The 21,157-nt window shown below is 43.5% G+C and overlaps 1 protein-coding gene across 1 annotated transcript in view; it reads left to right on the top strand.

Moving 5' to 3' along the window:
* The window catches only part of GPR137B (G protein-coupled receptor 137B), a 68,716-nt gene that overhangs the window by 30,003 nt on the left and 17,556 nt on the right, over nt 1-21,157 (top strand). Inside the window, exons 3-5 of the mRNA XM_015126959.3 lie at nt 7,416-7,638; nt 8,735-8,884; nt 12,761-12,889. Coding sequence (XP_014982445.2) covers nt 7,416-7,638; nt 8,735-8,884; nt 12,761-12,889 — 502 coding nt within the window. The remainder of the gene's footprint in view (nt 1-7,415; nt 7,639-8,734; nt 8,885-12,760; nt 12,890-21,157) is intronic.

Here is a 21,157-nt window from a genome sequence, read left to right as displayed (position 1 = left end):
AAAGTGTACCTCAAAGACAGGCTGTGCTGACAGTTATGGCTGCATTTTATTGGGAAGGGATTTGCAGAAATGAAGGGAGAAGATGGGGAGAAATATAATTGGATCCAGATGTTAAAAATGAGATGTTTGGGACCCGGCACGGTGGCTCATGCCTGTAATCCCAGCACTTTGGGAGGCCGAGGTGGGCAGATCACCTGAGGTCAGGAGTTCAAGACCATCCTGGCCAACATGGTGAAATCCCGTCCCTACTAAAAATAGAAAAATTAGCCGGGCGTGGTGGTGCACACCTGTAATCCCAGCTACTTGGGAGACTGAGGCAGGAGAATCACTTGAACCCAGGAGGTCGAGGTTGCGGTGAGCTGAGATTGCGCCGTTGCATACCAGCCTGGGCAACAAGAACAAAAACGCCATCTCAAAAAAAAAAAAAAGAAAAAAAAAAGTGAGATGTTTGGGCCAGTGAAGTTGGAGAGTTCCTTGAAACAGGAGGGTGAAGTTTCAATGGGAGATGCCTGTTAACCCAGTCCTAGTGATTTTGTTGCCAAATGTAAAGAAATACTAGGAGTTATTCCTGTGTAGGCACATCTTTAGTCTCATCTATAGAATTCCTCAGTTCTCTTAAACCAGACGCCACTAGAGACATTTCAGGCCACAGTCTGTCCCTTGAGATGATTTGGTATGTTGGCTTCTAAATAGATTGGCTTCTCTAATTTAATCATGACTCCCTTGAAATAAAACATGAGCCATTGGTCTAGAACTAGTTGAAACTTTCCACTCCAATCTATTCCTGTGGTAATTCACTGGTTTTGAAGATAATTTATATTCAGCTCAGCCAAGAACCACTTTATTTTTCACTTAAAACCTCCTCTGCCCTCCCACATCTGCTAGCTCGAGTTTTGCTGGAGTGGAAGGCAGTTTGATTCAGGCTTTCTCTTTCTCAGTCTGTGTATTTTAATTTATTTGGTTTAAGAAATGTGAACATTGGGCATGGGAGTGCTCAAGAACACGTTGATTTTAAACATTTTCAACTGTTTGCCCTCTAGCTTTGTGATTTTTTAAATAAGTAAAAAATATAGTGAGCCAGGTTTTCTTTTTTTTTTTTTTTTAAAGAGACAAGGTCTCAACCGGGCTGGAGTGCAGTGGCGGTGGTGCAGTCATAGCTCACTACAGCCTTAATCTCCTGGGCTCAAGCGATCCTCCTGCCTCAGCTTCCTAAGTAGCTGGGAATACATGTGTACGTCGCTACATCCAGCTACCAAAAAAAAATTTTTTTTTGTAGAGACAGTGTCTTGCTATGTTGCCCAGGCTGGCCTTGAACTCCTGGACTCAAGCAACTCTCCCTCCTCGGCTTCACAGAGTGCTGGGATTATAGGTACACGCCACCACGCCTGGCCTGCTTTTCCGTTTCTTTAAGTGAAAAAGCAGTGGCTTATGTTTGTAATCCTAGCGCTTTGGGAGGCTGAGGTGGGAGCATCACTTGAACCCTGGAATTCAAGACCAGCCGTGACAACAGAGCAAGATCCCATTGCTACCAAAAAAAAAAATCAGCTGGGCATGGTGGTGCGCGCCTGTATTCCCAGCTACTCAGAATGCCGAGGTGAGAGACTTGAGCCTAGGAGATTGAAGCTGCAGTGAGCTGTGATGGCACTACTGCTCTCTAGCCCGGTGACAGAGCAAGACCTGACCCCCCCCAAAAAAAAAAAAAAAAAAAAAAAAAGGGAAGAAAGGGAGGGAACAAAAGAGAAAGGAAGAAAGGAAGGGAAGGAAAGAGAGAGAAAGGAAGGGAGGGAGGGGAACAGAAAGAGGAAGGAAGGAGGGAGGGAGGGAAGAAGGAAGGAAGGAAGGAACGATGGTATTGAGAGATACATTTAAAGCATGCTTTACAGCCCCTTGCTTCTGTCGCCTCCCAGTGGGAGGTGGTCAGGCGCTGCTGTGTTGGCTGCCTTGAAGACTCGCCTCACGCCTGCATCTGCTGACCAGCAGCACTGATCCTTCTGGTCCTACAAGCAAAGTGGTCTTCCCAGATGCGGGGTCACACTGATTGTTTTATTTCTTTGGGTCATTTCTGTCATCATGCCAAGATGAGCTATTTATCCTGGCCCTATGGTTTAGGTTAAAAAGAAGTAGTTTTGGGGGCAATGTACAAAACTCTGTTTCTGTGAAAACATACTTTTTTGATACAGTTATTCTGGCCCCCTTTTAAAACTCTCTCACTACACCTCCAGGTCACTCCCTTTCTACCACAGCTGCAGGCATAGAGGGAAAAAAACTTGTTTTGCAAGATGGTTTTGCATTATATAAGTGATAACAAGCGTATTAGGAAAAAAATTATAAAATAGAAAAAGATAGACATTTTGTGAATATAGACATGTGGAAAGAAAAAAAGCAAGTCCACTGAACCTTCCTTCCTCCCAACATAAACCCCCCTCCAGCCCTAAGGAAATACAATGATGTCTGTATTGCATTTCCAATTTTGCATCCTGACTTTTTAACTTGATGTTAGATCACACATATTTTTTCCATATTGTTTCAAATCTCCCAACACAGCCTGCTTTCTTAAGATAATAACAGGCTTTTGTTTAGTAGACTAAACAAAGCCTCCTAAAGGCTCAGAGAATAGGATTTGATACATAAAAATCAAGGGGGAGGAAGGTTCCAGGCAGAAAAATCAGCTTGCAGAAAGACAGGAGGTGGAGACACCCGGACATGTTTAAAACATGGAGTTGACTGGGTGCGGTGGCTCACGCCTATAATCCCAGCACTTTGGGAGGCCGAGGCGGATGGATCACGAGGTCAGAAGATCGAGACCATCCTGACTAACACGGTGAAACCCCATCTCTACTAAAAATACAAAAAATTAGCTGGGCATGGTGGCGGGCGCCTGTAGTCCCAGCTACCCGGGAGGCTGAGGCAGGAGAATGGCGTGAACCCGGGAGGCGGAGCTCGCAGTGAGCCGAGATCACACCACTGCACTCCAGCCTGGGCAACAGAGCCAGACTCCGTCTCAAAAAAAAAAAAAAACAAACAAAAAAAAACATGGAGTTGACCAGCTTGATTAGCATGTAGCCTGTCCATAGATTGAGCTGCCTCTTGAGTGCTTGGGTCTGGAAGATGCAGGGTGGGGCTTTAGGGCAAAGGTGAATTAGGAAACTACATTAGTTCTGGTCAGAGGCATGAGACAGTGTGTGGGGCTGTCACAGGAGGCATGGATAGAGTGGGAATGAAGAATCTACTGACCTTGACAATGGATTACATAGCGGGTGGATGGAATCAAAGCAGCACGTTACAGTTAAAGAGTCTATGAAAAGCTATGGCACCTTTAACAGAAATAGGAATACTTAGAGGCGTGTTAGAAGAGGGACACAGGCTGGGCGTGGTGGCACGCACTTGTAGTCCTGGCTACTCAGGAAGCTTAAGCGGGAGAATCGCTTGAGCCTGGGAGTTCAGGGCTGCAGTGAGCTAGGATTGCATCACTGCACTCCAGCCTGGGTGACAGAGCAAGACCCCAACTCAAAAAAAAAGGACATTCGGAATTGAGTTTGGGACATGCTGGCTTGAGGGGGCAGGGCCTCCGAATGGCAGGCTGTTAGGGACATGAGTCTGGAACTCAGATCAGAGGCGTGGCTTGAGACAAAAGATGTTTGAAGTTAGTCGTACAAAAGTCATGATTGAAGCTACAGAAAAAAGCATATTTTCTGAGGAAGAGTGAAGGCCAGGTGCAGTGGCTCACAGCTATAATCCCAGCACTTTGGGAGGCCGAGACGGGAGGATCACTTGAGGCCAGGAGTTCGAGGCTGCAGTGAGCCATGCTTGTGTCACTGCATTCCAGCCTCGGTGACACAGATGCTGTCTCTTAAAAAATACAGAAAATCCTAAGAGAAAACAAATTTTCTACTCATTAAGTGGAAGCGAATGATCATCAAGGCCTTCATCCTCATTGTGTTTATGCTGAGTAAGTGGAGGAGGAGGAGGGAGAGGAAGGCCTTGCTGTGTCAAGGGTGGCAGTGGAGGAAAATCCATACATAAGTGGCCCTGCACAGTTCAAACCTGTATTGCTCAAGGGTCAGCTGTATTTCAAACAGCACCCACAAGGAATCATCTGGAAAACGTAAGTGGCTGCTTATGTGGAATGTGTGTACACACCAGCAAGGGTCCAGAAACAATAGGGCCATGGCCAGCCGGTTCTAGATGTTTCTATCTAGCGCTCTTCACAGAAGCACAGCAGATAAAACAATAAAAGCAGGGCTTTTGAGAATCTGGAATACAGATTTTTGGTAACTCCCAAGTGGCCCTGCCTTTGTTTCTCTCCACAGCTCCTTTGGCCCATACCCCCCTCCCCTGATTCCCCCATCACTGCGAGAACATGGGGCAGAGCACGTGAAAACCTGTAAGCCAGACGCTGCCCTCAAAGCTCCACAGGCATGATTTCCCTGGCCCGCTCCATGGACCCAAGAGACTGACACGGAACACCTCCAGCTCTAGAGAGGAGGAAGCAGCGGGGCTTGCTTGGTTAGGCGACTGGCTCAAGGTCTCATGCAAATTTCAGTTTCCTGATTCTGACCTCCTACACCCAGGGCTTTACAACAGGTTCCAGGAGGAGAAGAAGCACTGCCACGTTGAATGCAGTGTTCCATAGTGCAAGGTGATCCTGACCGTGGAAACATGAGAACATGAAGCAAAGAGTGTGTCATAGAATTGAAAGATAGGGCATTTAGTGGGAGCCCGGCATGGCATTTTGAGGCTGGGGATGTGGGACGGTGGGGCTGCCCCTCTCATGCCCACAGTCTGGTGGGGAAGAGGTTGGAGGTGCGGAGGGAACAGCAGGGCCTGTGACATGAATGGAGGGGACTTGCTCAGCGATCAGGGCCTAGAAAAGAATCTGTCCATGACAAATCATTAATGTCTGTTTGAAAAGCTCTGAGCGCATCATGACACGTGAGGTCAAATCCCCAAGACTTCACAGCGCTCCCCATCATCACACAGCTCTTGGGGGGTGGGGGACGCTGTTCCCATCCCACTGCAGCCATGCTGGGGTGGCGGCTCCCCTCCTGCATGTCCGACTTGCTCATCTGTCTGATGCAAGTATTGTATCGCTCCTCCAGGGCACACACGTTCCTTACTGTGGCACCTTCCTGCCCCCCTGAGCTGCTTAGAGGCCCGGGCCGCCTCGTCTTCATCCCACTCTCTCAGCACGGGCCTGATGAGCAGCCAGCCCCAGGGCTGTGCAGCGAGAAGCCTGCAGTCTTTTTCGCCTCCCCAGAAAGTTGTTTAATTCCCCTGTGATGGGTCGTTTCCCCACTAGCCAGGGGAAGACCTAACAGCTGCTGTGCTAGAGCATTCATAGGAAATAAAAGGGCAGCTCTTGAGAGCTGATGTCATGCTTTTTGGACTGACTCCTTCCTTCTTCCCTCCCTCTTAAACCTTCTTCATGGAGACCCTGCCACCTACAGCGTGGATGGAGAGAGTGGAAATGGGGAGTCTCATTTTCCACGGGACTTTCTGTCTGGGGAGACGCAGGCATTGATCAGATGGTCGCCCGTCTGTTTTGTTATAAACTGTGATGAGTCTGTGAAGTTAAAATACAGGGGACCAGGAGAGCAGATGTCAGAGAAACCTGACTGCCTGTGTACCCGTGGTGTGTGTGCATGTGTGGAGGTGCAGGGAGAGTCGGGGCGTGTTTGCTGCAGTGCTGTTTGAGCTAAGATCTAGAGGATGAGCAGGAGCCGGGTAGACAAAGTTCTTTGGTAGAACTGGGTTCTGAAAGTTATGTGAGAGATTTTGCCAGTGGGTCGTACATTATTAATTACAAGACATAAAATGCCATTCAGATTAGCCTGAGTAAATGGGGGTTGTTATGTCACACTGGAATCTGAAGGCAGGAAGTAAAACTGCAGCTGGGCACGGACCTGGGTGGGTTGAACCAAGGTCTCTTTGGCCCATACTCCCTGCTCCTCTCTGTCTCCTTTTCTCTGCCTCTTTCTCTTCTACCCCCTGCCTCTCCCTACCCACTCCCTCATCATCAGTGGCATGTCTAGATCTGGGACTAGAATCCCAGTTTCCATGTCTGGGTTTTCCCATAGATTTTATACAGGTCACTTAGGAAGTGCGTAGCTCTGAGAAACTACAGGTTAAAAATGGCCAATGAAGTAGAGTTTTGCATCTATTGATACTTGGGCAGTTTCTGTGGTATGTTTTTTTTTTTTTTTTTTTTTTTTTTTTTTTTTTTGAGACTGAGTCTCACTGTGTCACTCAGGCTAGAGTGCAATGGTGCGATCTCGGCTCACTGCAAGCTCCACCTCCCAGTTCAAGTGATTCTCCTGCCTCAGCCTCCTGAGTAGCTGGGATTACAAGTGCGTGCCTTAACCTCCTGAGCAGCTGGGATTACAAGTGTGTGCCACCATGCCCAGCTAATTTTAGTATTTTTAGTAGAGATGGGGTTTCACCATGTTGGCCAGGCTGGTCTTGAACTCTTGACCTCAAGCAATCCACCCACCTCGGCCTCCCAAAGTACTGGGATTACAGGCGTGAGCCACTGCACCCGGCCTGTGGCAGATTTTTAATCACATTAGTGAGTGCTCTCTGGACTCCATGTCAATAATGACTTTTGGGGGTAAAATGCGTTATACAAATTCATTATCTCATCTAATCCCCACAAAAGACCTATAAATAAGGTAGGTATTATGTAGTCTTATTTTCAAGTGATGGAACCAAGGCTCAGAGAGGTTGCATTTGGCCTAAGTTAATTCTGACAATGTGGAGTTGTCAGAATGCCTGTAAAACCCCGTCCCCAGCCGTGCTCTCCACTCTTTGATGTGAGTAGGGAGTGCTCAGTGAGTGTCCACGCCAGCCAACGTGTGTGAGCTCTCAGTCCTCACAACATCCCACAGATAGGGAAAGTGGGGTTCAGAGAGGTAAAGGACCATCCAGAGCCACAATTTGGGGTCAGTTTGTAATTTGAATCTGGGAACGTCTACTGCCAAAGTCCAAGCTCTTTTTTTTTTTTTTTTTTTTTTTTGAGATGGAGTCTTATTCTGTTCCCCAGGCTGGAGTGCAGTGGCGCGATCTCGGCTCACTGCAAGCTCCGCCTACCGGGTTCACGCCATTCTACTGCCTCAGCTTCCCGAGTAGCTGGGACTACAGGCACCTGCCACCACGCCTGGCTAATTTTTTGTATTTTTAGTAGAGACGGAGTTTCACCGTGTTAGCCAGGATGGTCTTGATCTCCTGACCTCGTGATCCGCCTGCCTCGGCCTCCCAAAGTGCTGGGATTACAGGTGGGAGCCACCACACCCGGCCATCCAAGCTCTTAAATGTAACCTTTGGTGTGTCTGCTTCTAGCAGTTCACCAAAACACATCACAGTTTCCTTCTAGGTCCACCTGGGATGGGCAGTTGACAAGTTTCTCTCATGCTTTCCAGGTTGCCCCTCTACCTGGCCTCCCTCTTCATCAGCCTTGTTTTCCTGTTGGTGAATTTAACCTGTGCTGTGCTGGTAAAGACGGGAAATTGGGAGAGGAAGGTTATCGTCTCCGTGCGAGTGGCCATTAATGACACACTGTTCGTGCTGTGTGCCGTCTCTCTCTCCATCTGTCTCTACAAAATCTCTAAGATGTCATTAGCCAACATTTACTTGGAGTCCAAGGTAGGTAGAAATGTGGTCAAGATCCCTCGCATGAAACGTGTTCTAAAAATAGTTTCCTGGTTTGCAAAAGTGCATTTTGATGAATTTTAGACTTGATTTTGCCTTGACTTTCTCTGTTTTATTGTGTCCCACACAGGGGTACTCACTTTTTTTTTTTTTTTTTTTGAGACGGAGTCTCACTCTGTCGCCCAGGCTGGAGTGCCGTGGCGCGGTCTCGGCTCACTGCAAGCTCCGCCTCCCGGGTTCACGCCATTCTCCTGCCTCAGCCTCCCGAGTAGCTGGGACTACAGGCACCTGCCACCACGCCTGGCTAATTTTTTGTATTTTTAGTAGAGACGGGGTTTCACCGTGTTAGCCCGGATGGTCTTGATCTCCTGACCTCATGAGCTCACCCCTGTGGCACACAAGCTAACAAAGCACTACTGGCAAAAGAAAATAGTATCTCAGGTTTAGTTAATGACTGACTGTCTAATAACAGTACTCAAAAGTCAGTTTTAGTTTTTTGGTCATGTTAACTATTCATTTTGAGCCAGGGGTCTTTTAACTGTCTTTGGAAATTGATAGCTTCATAACGTGGGGCACAAATCACTGATGTCCACATAATTCCAAGCCCAAAGTCACATGAGGGCTCCTGTATTCCCAGCCTCAAAGACTCTGGACAGAGCTGTCCTGAGCTCTGCCCCAGCCATTGTCCCTCTGAGATTGTTTACTTGCCTCCTTGAGCCAGAGGCCCTGGCCTGGGCTCACCTGCTGTGTGTAGAAGCCAAGAAGATCCTCTTGGAGCTGAGCAGCGGCCATTAGAGGTTTAGCAAATGAGCCATCTGACTTTCTTGCTTGTACACGCCAGGCCTCGGGAAAATGGTGCGTATTTTAACCCTGTTAAAGGCATCTCCAAACCAAGTCCCAGGGTCCTTATGAAGATACTTGAAATTGTAGGCAGGAGGAGTGTGAAAAGGACTCTGATGGAAGACCCAATGAGACCACAGTGCCCCGAGATCCTAAAGGGCTTTACCAGACTGATACCAGGCAGGGGCTGGGGCAGGGACTGGTGTCTTGGACCTGGAGTGGCCCATACCTCCTGCTCCCTCTTTTCCAGGGCTCCTCCGTGTGTCAAGTGACTGCCATCGGTGTCACCGTAATACTGCTTTATACCTCTCGGGCCTGCTACAACCTGTTCATCCTGACATTTTCTCAGAACAAGAGTGTCCATTCCTTCGATTACGACTGGTACAATGTATCAGACCAGGTCAGTGGGGGCGCTGAGGAGGTGTCACCTGACCAGGGACCACAGTTGACCCTTGGTATCCTCGAGGCACTGGTTCCAGGACCCCAGAAAATACCAAAATCTCGATGCTCAAGTCCCTGATATAAAATGGTGTAGTATCTGCATGCAGCCTACACACATCCTTGTGTATGCTTTCAATTAATCTCTAGATGACTTACAATACCAGATACAACACAAATGCCATGTAAACAGTTGTTATACTACATTGTTTGAAAATGTCTGTTTTTAATTGTTACTAGTATTTGTTATTTTCAAATATTTTTGATCCACGGTTGGTTGAGTCCACGGTTGGTTGAGTCCGCGGATGTGGAACCCGCCGATATGGAGGGCCGACTGTATTTGCATTTCAGTGGTTCACATGGCAGAGAAGTACAGGCTCCTTGTTTCTCCCGGTGAATGACTGAGTGACCTTGAGAGGTCACTTCCCTGTGTGACATCTGAACTCATCTGTCAGATGGGATCACAGCACCTGCCTCATTCCCTTTCACATGTCTTTTGAGAAAACCAGGAGATTACATGTGTGTGTGTATGTATCCACACACATGTGCACACACATACTTTTCACTCCATTCTCCCTCTTAGGGCTCATGTTAAGCAGTACTTAATTTTGTTTTTTGTTGTTGTTGTTGTTTTGTTTTTTTTGAGATGGAATTTTGCTCTTGTTGTCCAGGCTGGAGTGCAATGGTGCGACCTCAGCTCACTGCAACCTCTGCCTCCCAGGTTCAAGCGATTCTCCTGCCTCAGCCTCCAGAGTAGCTGGGATTACAGGCACCTGCTACCATACCTGGCTAATTTGTTGTATTTTTAGTAGAGATGGGGTTTCACCGTGTTGGCCAGGCTGGTCTTGAACTCCTGACCTCAGGTGATCCACCTGCCTCGGTCTCCCAAAGTGCTGGGATTACAGGCGTAAGCCACTGCGCCAGCCAGTACTTAATTTTTTTTTTTTTAACATGCTTCCATATAAATGTAAGATGGTATTATTAAAGGGTGACATTTGCAAAGATTAAGCAAATTGTATTCAGATTTCAGAAAATACATAGGACTATGAAGTTATGAGAATGTTTTTTTTGTCATCATCCTCCTCAGGGAGAGAATGATTTTTAATAGAGTATGTACACGGCATTTGAGAAAATCTAGACAAAAGTGACTGAGGATATTAAAGTTTTAAAAAAGCTCATGGCACTAGTTGTTGCAGTATGATACTCTTTCTAAAAATGCATTCTATACATGTATATATAAGTTACAAGTCATAAAGCAAATGAACAAAGGTAGTGAAATCTCATCTGCCATCCACGCTCACAAAAACTCAAAACAACAATGAGAATGAACCACCATTCACTCATTTGACAAACAGCATTTTTTTTTTTCCTTATCTTGGGCACTGAGAAAAATGCCAGGGATACAAAACCAAACAGACTTTCCCTGCCCTTTGGGAGCTTTGTGGTCCACTAAGGAAAAGAGACACACAGATTAGCCACTAACAGTAAAGAAATGTAACTTCCCTATTATAAATGTATTAGATTGATTTGCAAAGGTTCCTTAGCTTTTCCTGGAAAACTATTGAATACCTAACCATCTATAAATGTGCTTCTAACATCTCAACAGTGCTCAAACCCTCAGCGGCATTTAGATAGTGGAAGAAAGAATAAAATGATCATGATAAGCTAAACCTGAGAGGACAAGGTAAAATTGTGTTATAATTAGAAAGGATTAAAACCACACCTCTGAACCCAAACCAATACGACAAACACAGGATGGCAGAAAGCGGGGCAAGGCACTGGTAAGGGTGTGCACTATTTTGAGGAAATCAAGTATATGAAAATCTAAACTTTAAACAATGATTAATTAGAGACAAGCATAATACACAAAGGATTTGATTTTGTATTGTAGTAAAATATACATAACATTTTAATATTTGCTATTTTAACCTTCTTTTTTTTTTTTTTTTTTTTTTTTTTTTTGAGACAGAGTCTCTCTCTGTCACCAGGCTGGAGTGCAGCAGCACAATCTCAGCTTACTACAACCTGCACTTCCCGGGTTCAAACGATTCTTCTGCCTCAGCCTCCTGAGTAGCTGGGAATACAGGCGAGTGCCACCACACCCGGCTAATTTTTTTTGTATTTTTAGCGGAGATGGTCTTTCACCGTATTGGCCAGGCTGGTCTTGAACTCCTGACCTCATGATCTGCCCACCTCGGCCTCCCAAAGTGCTGGGATTACAGGCATGAGCCACCGTTGCCTGGCCCGATTTTAACCATTTTTAAGTGTACAGTTCACTGGCATTAAGTACATTCAGTGTTGTGCAGCCATCATCACCATCCATCTCTAGAATTTTCTCATCTTCCTAAACTGAAACTCTGTATCCATTAAACAACAAAGATTGGGTTTTAACAAAATTACTTCAGTTTTTCTTTCAATTAAGAATGCATGGGTGCTCTGCCTATAAATTCTGTATATGGAGGAGTAGCCATTCTTTATTTCTGTACTTTCCTAATCTTGCTTTCACAAGCAAGCAACAAAAAAATTTATAGGTGGGTGCAGTGGTCTGTAATCCTGGCATTTGGGAGGATCACTTGAGGCCAGAAGTTTGAGACCTCATCTCTACAAAAAATAAAAAATTAAAATTAAAAAATTAGCCAGGCATGTTGGTGCACACCTGTAGTCCTAGCTGCTTGAGAGGATCACCTGAGCCCAGGAGCTGAAGGCTGAGGTGAGCTGTGATCACACCACTGCACTCTAGCCTGGGTGATGAGCAAGACCCTGTCTCCAATCAAACAAACAAACCATATATATAAATAAAAAAATTTATAATTGCAATAGATTTAAAATATGACAGTCTTTAAAATTCTTCTATTTTTATGGGATATTTATGGTTATCTAGATGTGTGTTGCCACCAAAATAATCTAGGAGCAAGCAAACAAATGACCACAGTTGTATACCTTATTTGTGCGGAATCAAAAAAGAACACATGATTGAGATGTGATGTAGAGGAAGTAGGAGGGTGATTTTTCTGAAAGTAGCCTGAGTAGTTTTGGTCACCATGCTTTAAGGATGATGTTACAGAGAAGGCAAAACAGTTAAGTGTAGGTGTTTTGGCCCTTTTCAGGTACATTCTTTCTTTGAAACAATGGCTTTTCTGATATGGTTGCCCAAACCCAACCGTGCAGTTTCCTCACGAACCTTCTGTCTGTTCTGAAGAGAGAACACTGCTCCACCAAGCTCTCTGGCCATCTCACTGAGCCGCATACCTTAGGCTCTGATGATTGTTTTTCTAGACAAGCTAGCCTACAGTAGGTTTTAAAGGGTAAACAACAGGATATGGTTTATGTGAAGAAAAGTTTGAGAGTTGACCTCTTTATCCTAGGGATGGACTAAGGGATAATAGTTATATGCTGCTCTCAAGAATTTAGGAGGAGGCAGCATAACCTTCTCACTATTCAATTGTTGAAGAAAATCAGCTTAGATTTAAGTGAGAGTGTGAATTTGGACTTAAGAGTTTTGGGGGCATGAAGTATTAAAACATCCTAGGTTAGAAGTTTCTGTCTGAATATTTTGAAGAAGATAATCATTTATCCCATATGGTTTAAATAATCCCTGTCTGAGGTCTAGACCATTACTATTATCTGGTTTCAATGTGCATATTTTAGGAGAATGTACTATACTATATTTTAATACTTTAAATAGAAATATTAACATAGTATATTCTATAGTACATTCTAAAATATAGGGGGATGAATTGTACTATAGTATTAGAATTATTCTCTGTTCATGTTAGAAGGAATCAAATTGATTTCCTCTTGCCTTGGTCTAATGACTCTCCCTCTGTCTTTCTAACAGGCAGATTTGAAGAATCAGCTGGGGGATGCTGGATACGTATTATTTGGAGTGGTGCTATTTGTTTGGGAACTCTTACCTACCACCTTAGTAGTTTATTTCTTCCGAGTTAGAAATCCTACAAAGGACCTTGTAAGTAAGCCATTTTATACTTGTAAGAAAATATCTCCTGACTGTGATCATGAAACTTGCAATTAGAACTTTTTCTTCACTTTTCCCTAGAGAAGAGGGCCTCTTCCGTTCTGTGGTGGTATGAAAAGTTTCCTGGAGTATTTTATTGAGACATTCATTTCCCTTATTTTTTGAGGGAAAATGTTTTTCAGCTTAGTTTTATTTTACAAAAGAAATGAAAGTATTGCAAGTTGCATCTTAAGGCCTGGGGAAAGTGATTAACAATTTTTTTTTTTTTTTTTTTTTTTTTGAGACGGAGTCTCACTGTGTCGCCCAGGCTGGAGTGCAGTGACCGGATCTCAGCTCACTGCAAGCTCCGCCTCCCGGGTTTACGCCATTCTCCTGCCTCAGCCTCCCAAGTAGCTGGGACTACAGGTGCCCGCCACCTCGCCCGGCTAATTTTTTGTATTTTTTAGTAGAGACGGGGTTTTACCATGTTAGCCAGGATGGTCTCTATCTCCTGACCTCATGATCCGCCTGTCTCGGCCTCCCAAAGTGCTGGGATTACAGGCTTGAGCCACCCCGTACCTGGCCTATTTTTTTAATGCAACATTGCCTCACTAGTATTTGAGACTTGGACTTGCTACACACCAAATATAGAAGCTTTTCTAATAGCAAAGGAAACTAGAGAATAGAGAAATAGAAAATACTCATAAGAAATAGTATGCTGGATGGTGACTAGGGAATGGGAGGATAGGGCAATAAGAAACATTATTGCAAGGAATGCTAAAGCTGCTCCCCTAGTTTGGTCACATTTCTGTTCAACCAACTTTATATAAATGTCTTTATGTGGACAGGACAGAAAATGCAAAACCAAGTAGCGTGAGAAACCACCTGGGAGCCTTGTTCTGTAAATTATTCCAACCACACAAACTAGTGGTAGCTTTTTGACTTACTGATCTATGAAACCCTAGAAAAAATACAGTGAGTGGATTTGGGGCAATGTGAGCAAAGAGCAGGTGGTGAGGAAGGCATAGATGAGTAACGTCCTCCAATAATTCACAATTCTTATTTCATACCCAGATGACTGACCTGTGTTTTATCTTGTTTTTGGAAGCCAGAGACATAGCCAGGCTTCAAATCAAGCAGTCTGGTTCCAGAGTCAATGGTGGTGGTTTTGTTTTGTTTTGTTTTGTGTGTGTGTTTTTTTGAGATGAAGTCTCGCTCTGTTGCCCAAGCTGGAGTGTAGTGGCATGATCTCGGCTCACTGCAACCTCCGCCTCCCGGGTTCAAGCGATTCTCCTGCCTCAGCTTCCCAAGTAGCTGGGACTACAGATGCCCGCCACGATACCCAGCTAATTTTTGTATTTTTAGTAGAGACAGGGTTTTACTAGTTGGCCACGCTGGTCTCGAACTCCTGACCTCAGGTGATCCACCTGCCTCGGCCTCCCAAAGTGCTGGGATTACAGGCGTAGGCCACCGTGCCCATGTGAGTCCATGGTTTTAATCCCTGTGCTACGCTGTAGCCTTCTCTGGCATCATAAGGTTTTGAGAAGAAATTATATTCTTAATATATATGACCTAATAGTCCTATCTATGACTTCTGTAATTACATAGGAAAAAAGTCTAATATTCTTTTGTGAGGAAATCTATAACTTAACTCATACCCATCAACTTTAAAGGAATACACTGCAGGTGGGGCATTTTTTAAAAATGTCATCTAACATTTGTATCCATAATTCATTTGGTGCAAACGGGTCTCTAAACTTGGCATCATTAGAGCCAAACTTCAGGGTCTAGGTAAGGAGATAGTTAAAGTGTGGCTCTTTACCATCCGTCTCAGAATCCGTCAGGGCGCTTGGTGTAAACATTCTTAGGTCGTGTTGGAGACCCAGACCAGAATCTCTGCGGTAGGTTCTGGGAATGTACATTTTTAATAAGCACTCCAAGTGGTCTGAATGAACTGTAAAGTTTGAGAATCTCTGTCCTTATCCTTTTCTTTTTTGAGACGGGTCCTGCTCTGTCACCTAGGCTGGAGTGCAGTGGCACAGTCACAGCTCACCTCAGCCTTGACCTCCTGGGCTTGAGCAATTCTCTTGCTTCAGTCTCACATGTAGCTGGGATTACTTTCATGAGCCGTGTTGCCCAGGCTGGTCTCAAACTCCTGGCTGTTTTTTTTTTTTTTCTTTTAAAAACAGCTTTATTGAGATGTAACTCACTTATATAATTCACCCATTTCATGTGTATAATTCAGTGGTTTGCGGGATATTCACATATGTGCAGCCATCACCACAGCCAATTTTAGAACACTTTCATCATCTCAGAAGGAAACCCCATGCTATCATCTGTCATTCCCCATTTCCTTTCTGTCCCTGACCTACCCCTGGGCATAAGCCACTATAATCTCTTGTGTCTACAGATTTCCCTAGTCTCGACTTTCATATGAATGGAATCATATAGCATGTGGGTTTTTGTGACTGGCCTCTTTCACTTAGCAGAATGCTTTTCAGGATTCATCTACGTTGTAACATATATTTGTACTTAATTCCTTTTTATTGCCAAATAAATATTTCATTGTATGGATAGACCACATTGTGCTTACTCATTCATCCATTGATGGACATCACTGGGTTTTTTTTTTTTTATACTTTAAGTTCTGGGGTACATGTGCAGAATGTGTAGTTTTGTTACATAGGTATACATGTGCTGTGGTGGTTTGCTGCACCCATCAACCCGTCACCTACATTAGGTATTTCTCTTAATGCTCTCCCTCCCCTAGCTCCCCACCCCATGACAGGTCCTGGTGTGTGATGTTCCCCTCCCTGTGTCCATGTGTTCTCATTGTTCAATTCCCACTTATTAGTGAGAACACGCAGTGTTTGGTTTTCTGTTCTTGTGTTAACTTGCTGAGAATGATGGTTTCCAGCTTCATCCATGGCCCTGCAAAGGACATGAACTTATCCCTTTTTATGCTTGCATAGTACTCCATGGTGTATATGTGCCACATGTTCTTTATCCAGTCTATTATTGATGGACATTTGGGTTGGTTCCAAGTCTTTGCTATTGTGAACAGTGCTGCAGTAAACATGCATGTGCATGTGTCTTTATAGTAGAATGATTTAGATTCCTTTGTGTATATACTCAGTAATGGGATTGCTGGGTCAAATGGTATTTCTAGTTCTAGATCCTTGAGGAATCACCACACTGTCTTCCACAATGGTTGAACTAATTTACACTACCACCAACAGTGTAAAAGCATTCCTGTTTCTCCATGTCCTCTCCAGTATCTGTTGGATCGCCATTCTAACTGGTGTGATGGTATCTCATTGTGGTTTTGATTTGCATTTCTCTAATGACCAGTGATGAACATTTTTTCATATGTTTGTTGGCTGCATAAATGTCTTCTTTTGAGAAGTGTCTGTTCATATCCTTTGCCCACTTTTTGATGGGGTTGTTTTTTTCTTGTAAATTTAAGTTCTTTATAGATTCTGGATATTAGCCCTTTGTCAGGTGGATAGATTGCAAAAATTTTCTCCCATTCTGTAGGCTGCCTGTTCACTCTAATAATAGTTTCTTTTGCTGTGCAGAAACTCTTTAATTTAATTAGATCCCGTTTGTCAATTTTGGCTTTTGTTGCCATTGCTTTTGGTGTTTTAGAATGAAGTCTTTGCCCATGCCTATGTCCTGAATAGTATTGCCTAGGTTTTCTTCTAGGATTTTTATGGTTTTAGGTCTTATGTTTAACTCTTTAAACCATCCTGAGTTAATTTTTGTATAAGGTGTAAGGAAGGGGTTCAGTTTCAGTTTTTTGCATATGGCTACCCAGTTTTCCCAACACCATTTATTAAATAGGGAATCCTTTCCCCATTGCTTGTTTGTGTCAGGTTTGTCAAAGATCAGATGGTTGTAGATGTGTGGTGTTATTTCTGAGGCTTTTGTTCTGTTCCATTGGTCTATATATCTGTTTTGGTACCAGTACCATGCTATTTTGGTTACTGTAGCCTTGTAGTATAGTTTGAAGTCAGGTAGTGTGATGCCTCCGGCTTTGTTCTTTTTGCTTAGTATTGTCTTGGCTCTGCAGGGTCTTTTTTGGTTCCATATGAAGTTCAAGGTAGTTTTTTCCAATTCTGTTAAGAAAGTCAATGGTAGCTTGATGGGAATAGCATTGAATCTATAAATTACTTTGGGCAGTATGGCCATTTTCACATTGATTCTTCCTATCCAGGAGCATGGAATGTTTTTCCATTTGTTTGTGTCCTCCAATTTCCTTGAGCAGTGGTTTGTAGTTCTCCTTGAAGAGGTCCTTCACATCCCTTGTAAGTTGTATTTCTAGGTGTTTTATTATTTTAGTAGCAATTGTGAATGGGAGTTCACTCATGATTTGGCTGTTTGTCTGTTATTGGTATGTAGGAATGCTTGTGATTTTTGCACATTGATTTTGTATCCTGAGACTTTGCTGAAGTTGCTTATCAGCTTAAGGAGATTTTGGGCTGAGACAATGGGGTTTTCTAAATATATGATCATGTCATCTGCAAACAGAGACAATTTGACTCCCTCTTTTCCTATTTGAATACCCTTTATTTCTTTCTCTTGCCTGATTGCCCTGGCCAGAACTTCTAATACTATGTTGAATAGGAGTGGTAAGAGAGGGCATCCTTGTGCCAGTTTTCAAAGGGAATGCTTCCAGTTTTTGCCCATTCAGTATGATATTGGCTGTGGGTTTGTCATAAATAGATATTATTTTAAGATATGTTCCATCGATACCTAGTTTATGGAGTTTTTAGCATGAAGGGGTGCTGAATTTTGCTGAAGGTCTGCATCTATTGAGTTAATCATGTGGCTTTTGTCATTGGTTCTGTTTATGTGATGGATTATGTTTGTTGATTTATATATGTTGAACCAACCTTGCATCCCAGATATGAAGCTGACTTGATCGTGGTGGATAAGCTTTTTGATGTGCTGCTAGATTATGTTTGCCAGTATTTTATTGAGGATTTTCACATCGATGCTCATCAGGGATATTGGTCTGAAACTTTCTTTTTTTGTTGTTGTGTCTCTGCCAGGTTTTGGTATCAGGGTGATGCTGGCCTCATTAAAATGAGTTAGGGAGGATTCCCTCTTTTTCTGTTATTTAGAATGGTTTCAGAAGGAACGGTACCAACTCCTTTTTGTATCTCTGGTGGAATTCGGCTGTGAATCTTTCTGGTCCTGGACTTTTTTAGGTTGGTAGGTTATTAATTACTGCCTCAATTTCAGAACTTGTTATTGGTCTATTCAGGGATTCGACTTCTTCCTGGTTTAGACTTGGGAGGGTATATGTGTCCAGGAATTTATCCATTTCTTCTTGATTTTCTAGTTTATTTGCGTAGATGTGTTTATAGTATTCTTTGATAGTAGTTGGTATTTCTGTGGGATCAGTAGTGATATATCAGTAGTGATATCCCCTATATCATTTTTTATTGTGTCTATTTGATTCTTCTCTCTTTTCTTCCTTATTAGTCTGGCTAGTGGTCTATTTTGTTGATCTTTTCAAAAAACCCAGCTCCTGGAAGGGTTTTTCATGTCTCAATCTCCTTCAGCTCTGCTCTGATCTATTTCTTCTGCTAGCTTTTGAATGTGTTTGCTCTTGCTTCTCTAGTTGTTTTAATTGTGATGTTAGGGTGTCAATTTTAGATCTTTCCTGCTTTCTTTTGTGGGCATTTTGTGCTATAAATTTCCCTCTACACACTGCTTTAAGTGTGTCCCAGAGATTCTGGTATATTGTGTCTTTTTCTCACTGGTTTCAAATAAGATCTTTATTTCTGCCTTAATTTTGTTATTTACCCAGTAGTCATTCAGGAGAGGGTTGTTCAGTTTCCATGTAGTTGTGCGGTTTTGAGTGCGTTTCTTTTTTTGTGTGTTTTTTTTTCTTGAGGCGGAGTCTCACTCTGTTGCCCAGGCTGGAGTGCAGTGGCGCGATCTCGGCTCACTGCAACCTCTGCCTTCCGGGTTCACGCCATTCTCCTGCCTCAGCCTCCCGATTAGCTGGGACTACAGATGCCCACCACCACGCCTGGCTAATTTTTTGTATTTTTAGTAGAGACGGGGTTTCACCGTGTTAGCCAGGATGGTCTCGATCTCCTGACCTCGTGATCCGCCCGCCTCAGCCTCCCAAAGTGCTGGGATTACAGGCGTGAGCCACCGCGCCCGGCCCTTGAGTGAGTTTCTTAATCCTGAGTTCCAATTTGATTGCACTGTGGTCTGAAAGACTGTTATGATTTCCATTCTTTTGCATTTGCTGAGGAGTGTTTTACTTCCAATTATGTGGTCAATTTTAGAATAAATGAGATGAGGTGCTGAGAAGAATGTATATACTGTTAACTTGGGGTAGAGAGTTCTGTAGATGTCTATTAGGTCCACTTGGTCTAGAGTTGAGTTCAAGTCCTGAATATCCTTAATTTTCTGTCTCGTTGATCTGTCTAATATTGACAGTGGGGTGTTAAAGCCTCCCACTATTGTTGTGTGGGAGTCTAAGTGTCTTTGTAGGTCTCTAAGAACTTGCTTTATGAATCTGGGTGCTCCTGTATTGGTGCATATATATTTAGGATAGTTAGCTCTTCTTGTTGCATTGATCCCTTTACCATTATGTAACAGCCTTCTTTGTCTCTCTTGATCTTTGTTGGTTTAAAGTCTATTTTATCAGAGATTAGGATTGAAATTCCTGCTTGCTTTTTTTTTTCTTTCCATTTGCTTGGTAAGTATTCCTCCATCCCTTTAGTTTGAGCCTATGTGTGTCTTTTCACGTGAGATGGGTCTCCTGAATACAGCATACTGATGGGTCTTAACTCTTTATCCAGTGTGCCAGTTTGTGTGTTTTAATTGGGGCGTTTAGTCCATTTACGTTTAAGGTTAATATTGTTATGTGTGAATTTGATCCTGACATTATGATGCTAGCTGGTTATTTTGCCCGTTAGTTGATGCAGTTTCTTCATAGTGTCAATGGTCTTTACAATTTGGTATGTTTTTGCAGTGGCTGGTACCGGTTGTTCCTTTCCATATTTAGTGCTTCCTTCAGGAGCTCTTGTAAGGCAGGCCTGGTGGTGACAAAATCTCTCAGCATTTGCTTGTCTGTAATGGATTTTATTTCTCCTTTACTTATGAAGCTTAGTTTGGCTGGATATGAAATTCTGAGTTGAAAATTCTTTTCTTTAAGAATGTTGAATATTGGCCCCCAATCTCTTCTGGCTTGTAGGGTTTCTGCAGAGAGATCTGCTGTTAGTCTGATAGGCTTCCCTTTGTGAGTAACCCAACCTTTCTCTCTGGCTGCCCTTAACATTTTTTCCTTTGTTTAAACCTTGGTGAATCTGATGATTATGTATCTTGGGGTTGCTCTTCTCGAGGAGTATCTTTGAGGTGTTCTCTGTATATCCTGAATTTAAATGTTGGCCTGTCTTGCTAGGTTGGAGAAATTCTCCTGGATAATATCCTGAAGAGTGTTTTCCAACTTGGTTCCATTCTCCACATCATGTTCAGGTACATCAATCAAATGTAGATTTGGTCTTTTCACATAGTTCCATATTTCTTAGAGACTTTGTTCATTCCTTTTTATTCTTTTTTCTCTAATCTTGTCTTCTCACTTGATTTCATTAAGTTGATCTTCAGTCTCATATCCTTTCTTCCACTTGATCAATTCAGCTCTTGATACTTGTGTATGGTTCATGAAGTTCTTGTGCTGTGTTTTTCAGCTCCATCAGGTTATTTATATTCTTCTCTAAACTCGTTATTGTAGTTAGCAGTTCATCTAACCTTTTTTCAAGGTTCTTAGCGTCCTTGCATTGGGTTAGAACATGCTTCCTTAGCTCGGAGGAGTTTGTTATTACCCACCTTCTGAAGCCTACTTCTGTCAATTCATCAAATTCATTCTCCGTCCAGTTTTGCTCCCTTGTTGGTGAGTTGTGATCCTTTGGAGGAGAAGCAGCATTCTGGTTTTTGGAATTTTCAGCCTTTTTGCACTGATTTCTCCCCATCTTTGTGGATTTATCTACCTTTGGTCTTTGATGTTGGTGACCTTCGGATGGGTCTCTGAGTGGACATGATCTTCCTTTCTGATGTTAGTTTTCCTTCTAACGGTCAGGTCCCTCTGCTGCAAGTCTGCTGGAGGTCCACTCCAGACCCTGTTTGCCTGGGTATCACCAGCAGAGGCTGCAGAACAGCAAAGATTGCTGCCTGTTCTTTCCTCTGAGAAGCTTTGTCCCAGGGGGGCACCTGCCAGATGCCAGCCAGAGCTCTCCTGTATGAGGTGTCTGTCAG

Source organism: Macaca mulatta, chromosome 1 (genome assembly GCF_049350105.2).
Source record: "Macaca mulatta isolate MMU2019108-1 chromosome 1, T2T-MMU8v2.0, whole genome shotgun sequence".
Classification (NCBI taxonomy): domain Eukaryota; kingdom Metazoa; phylum Chordata; class Mammalia; order Primates; family Cercopithecidae; genus Macaca; species Macaca mulatta.
Note: the sequence above shows the minus strand (reverse complement) of the source record. Positions and strands in the feature narration are given on the sequence as shown.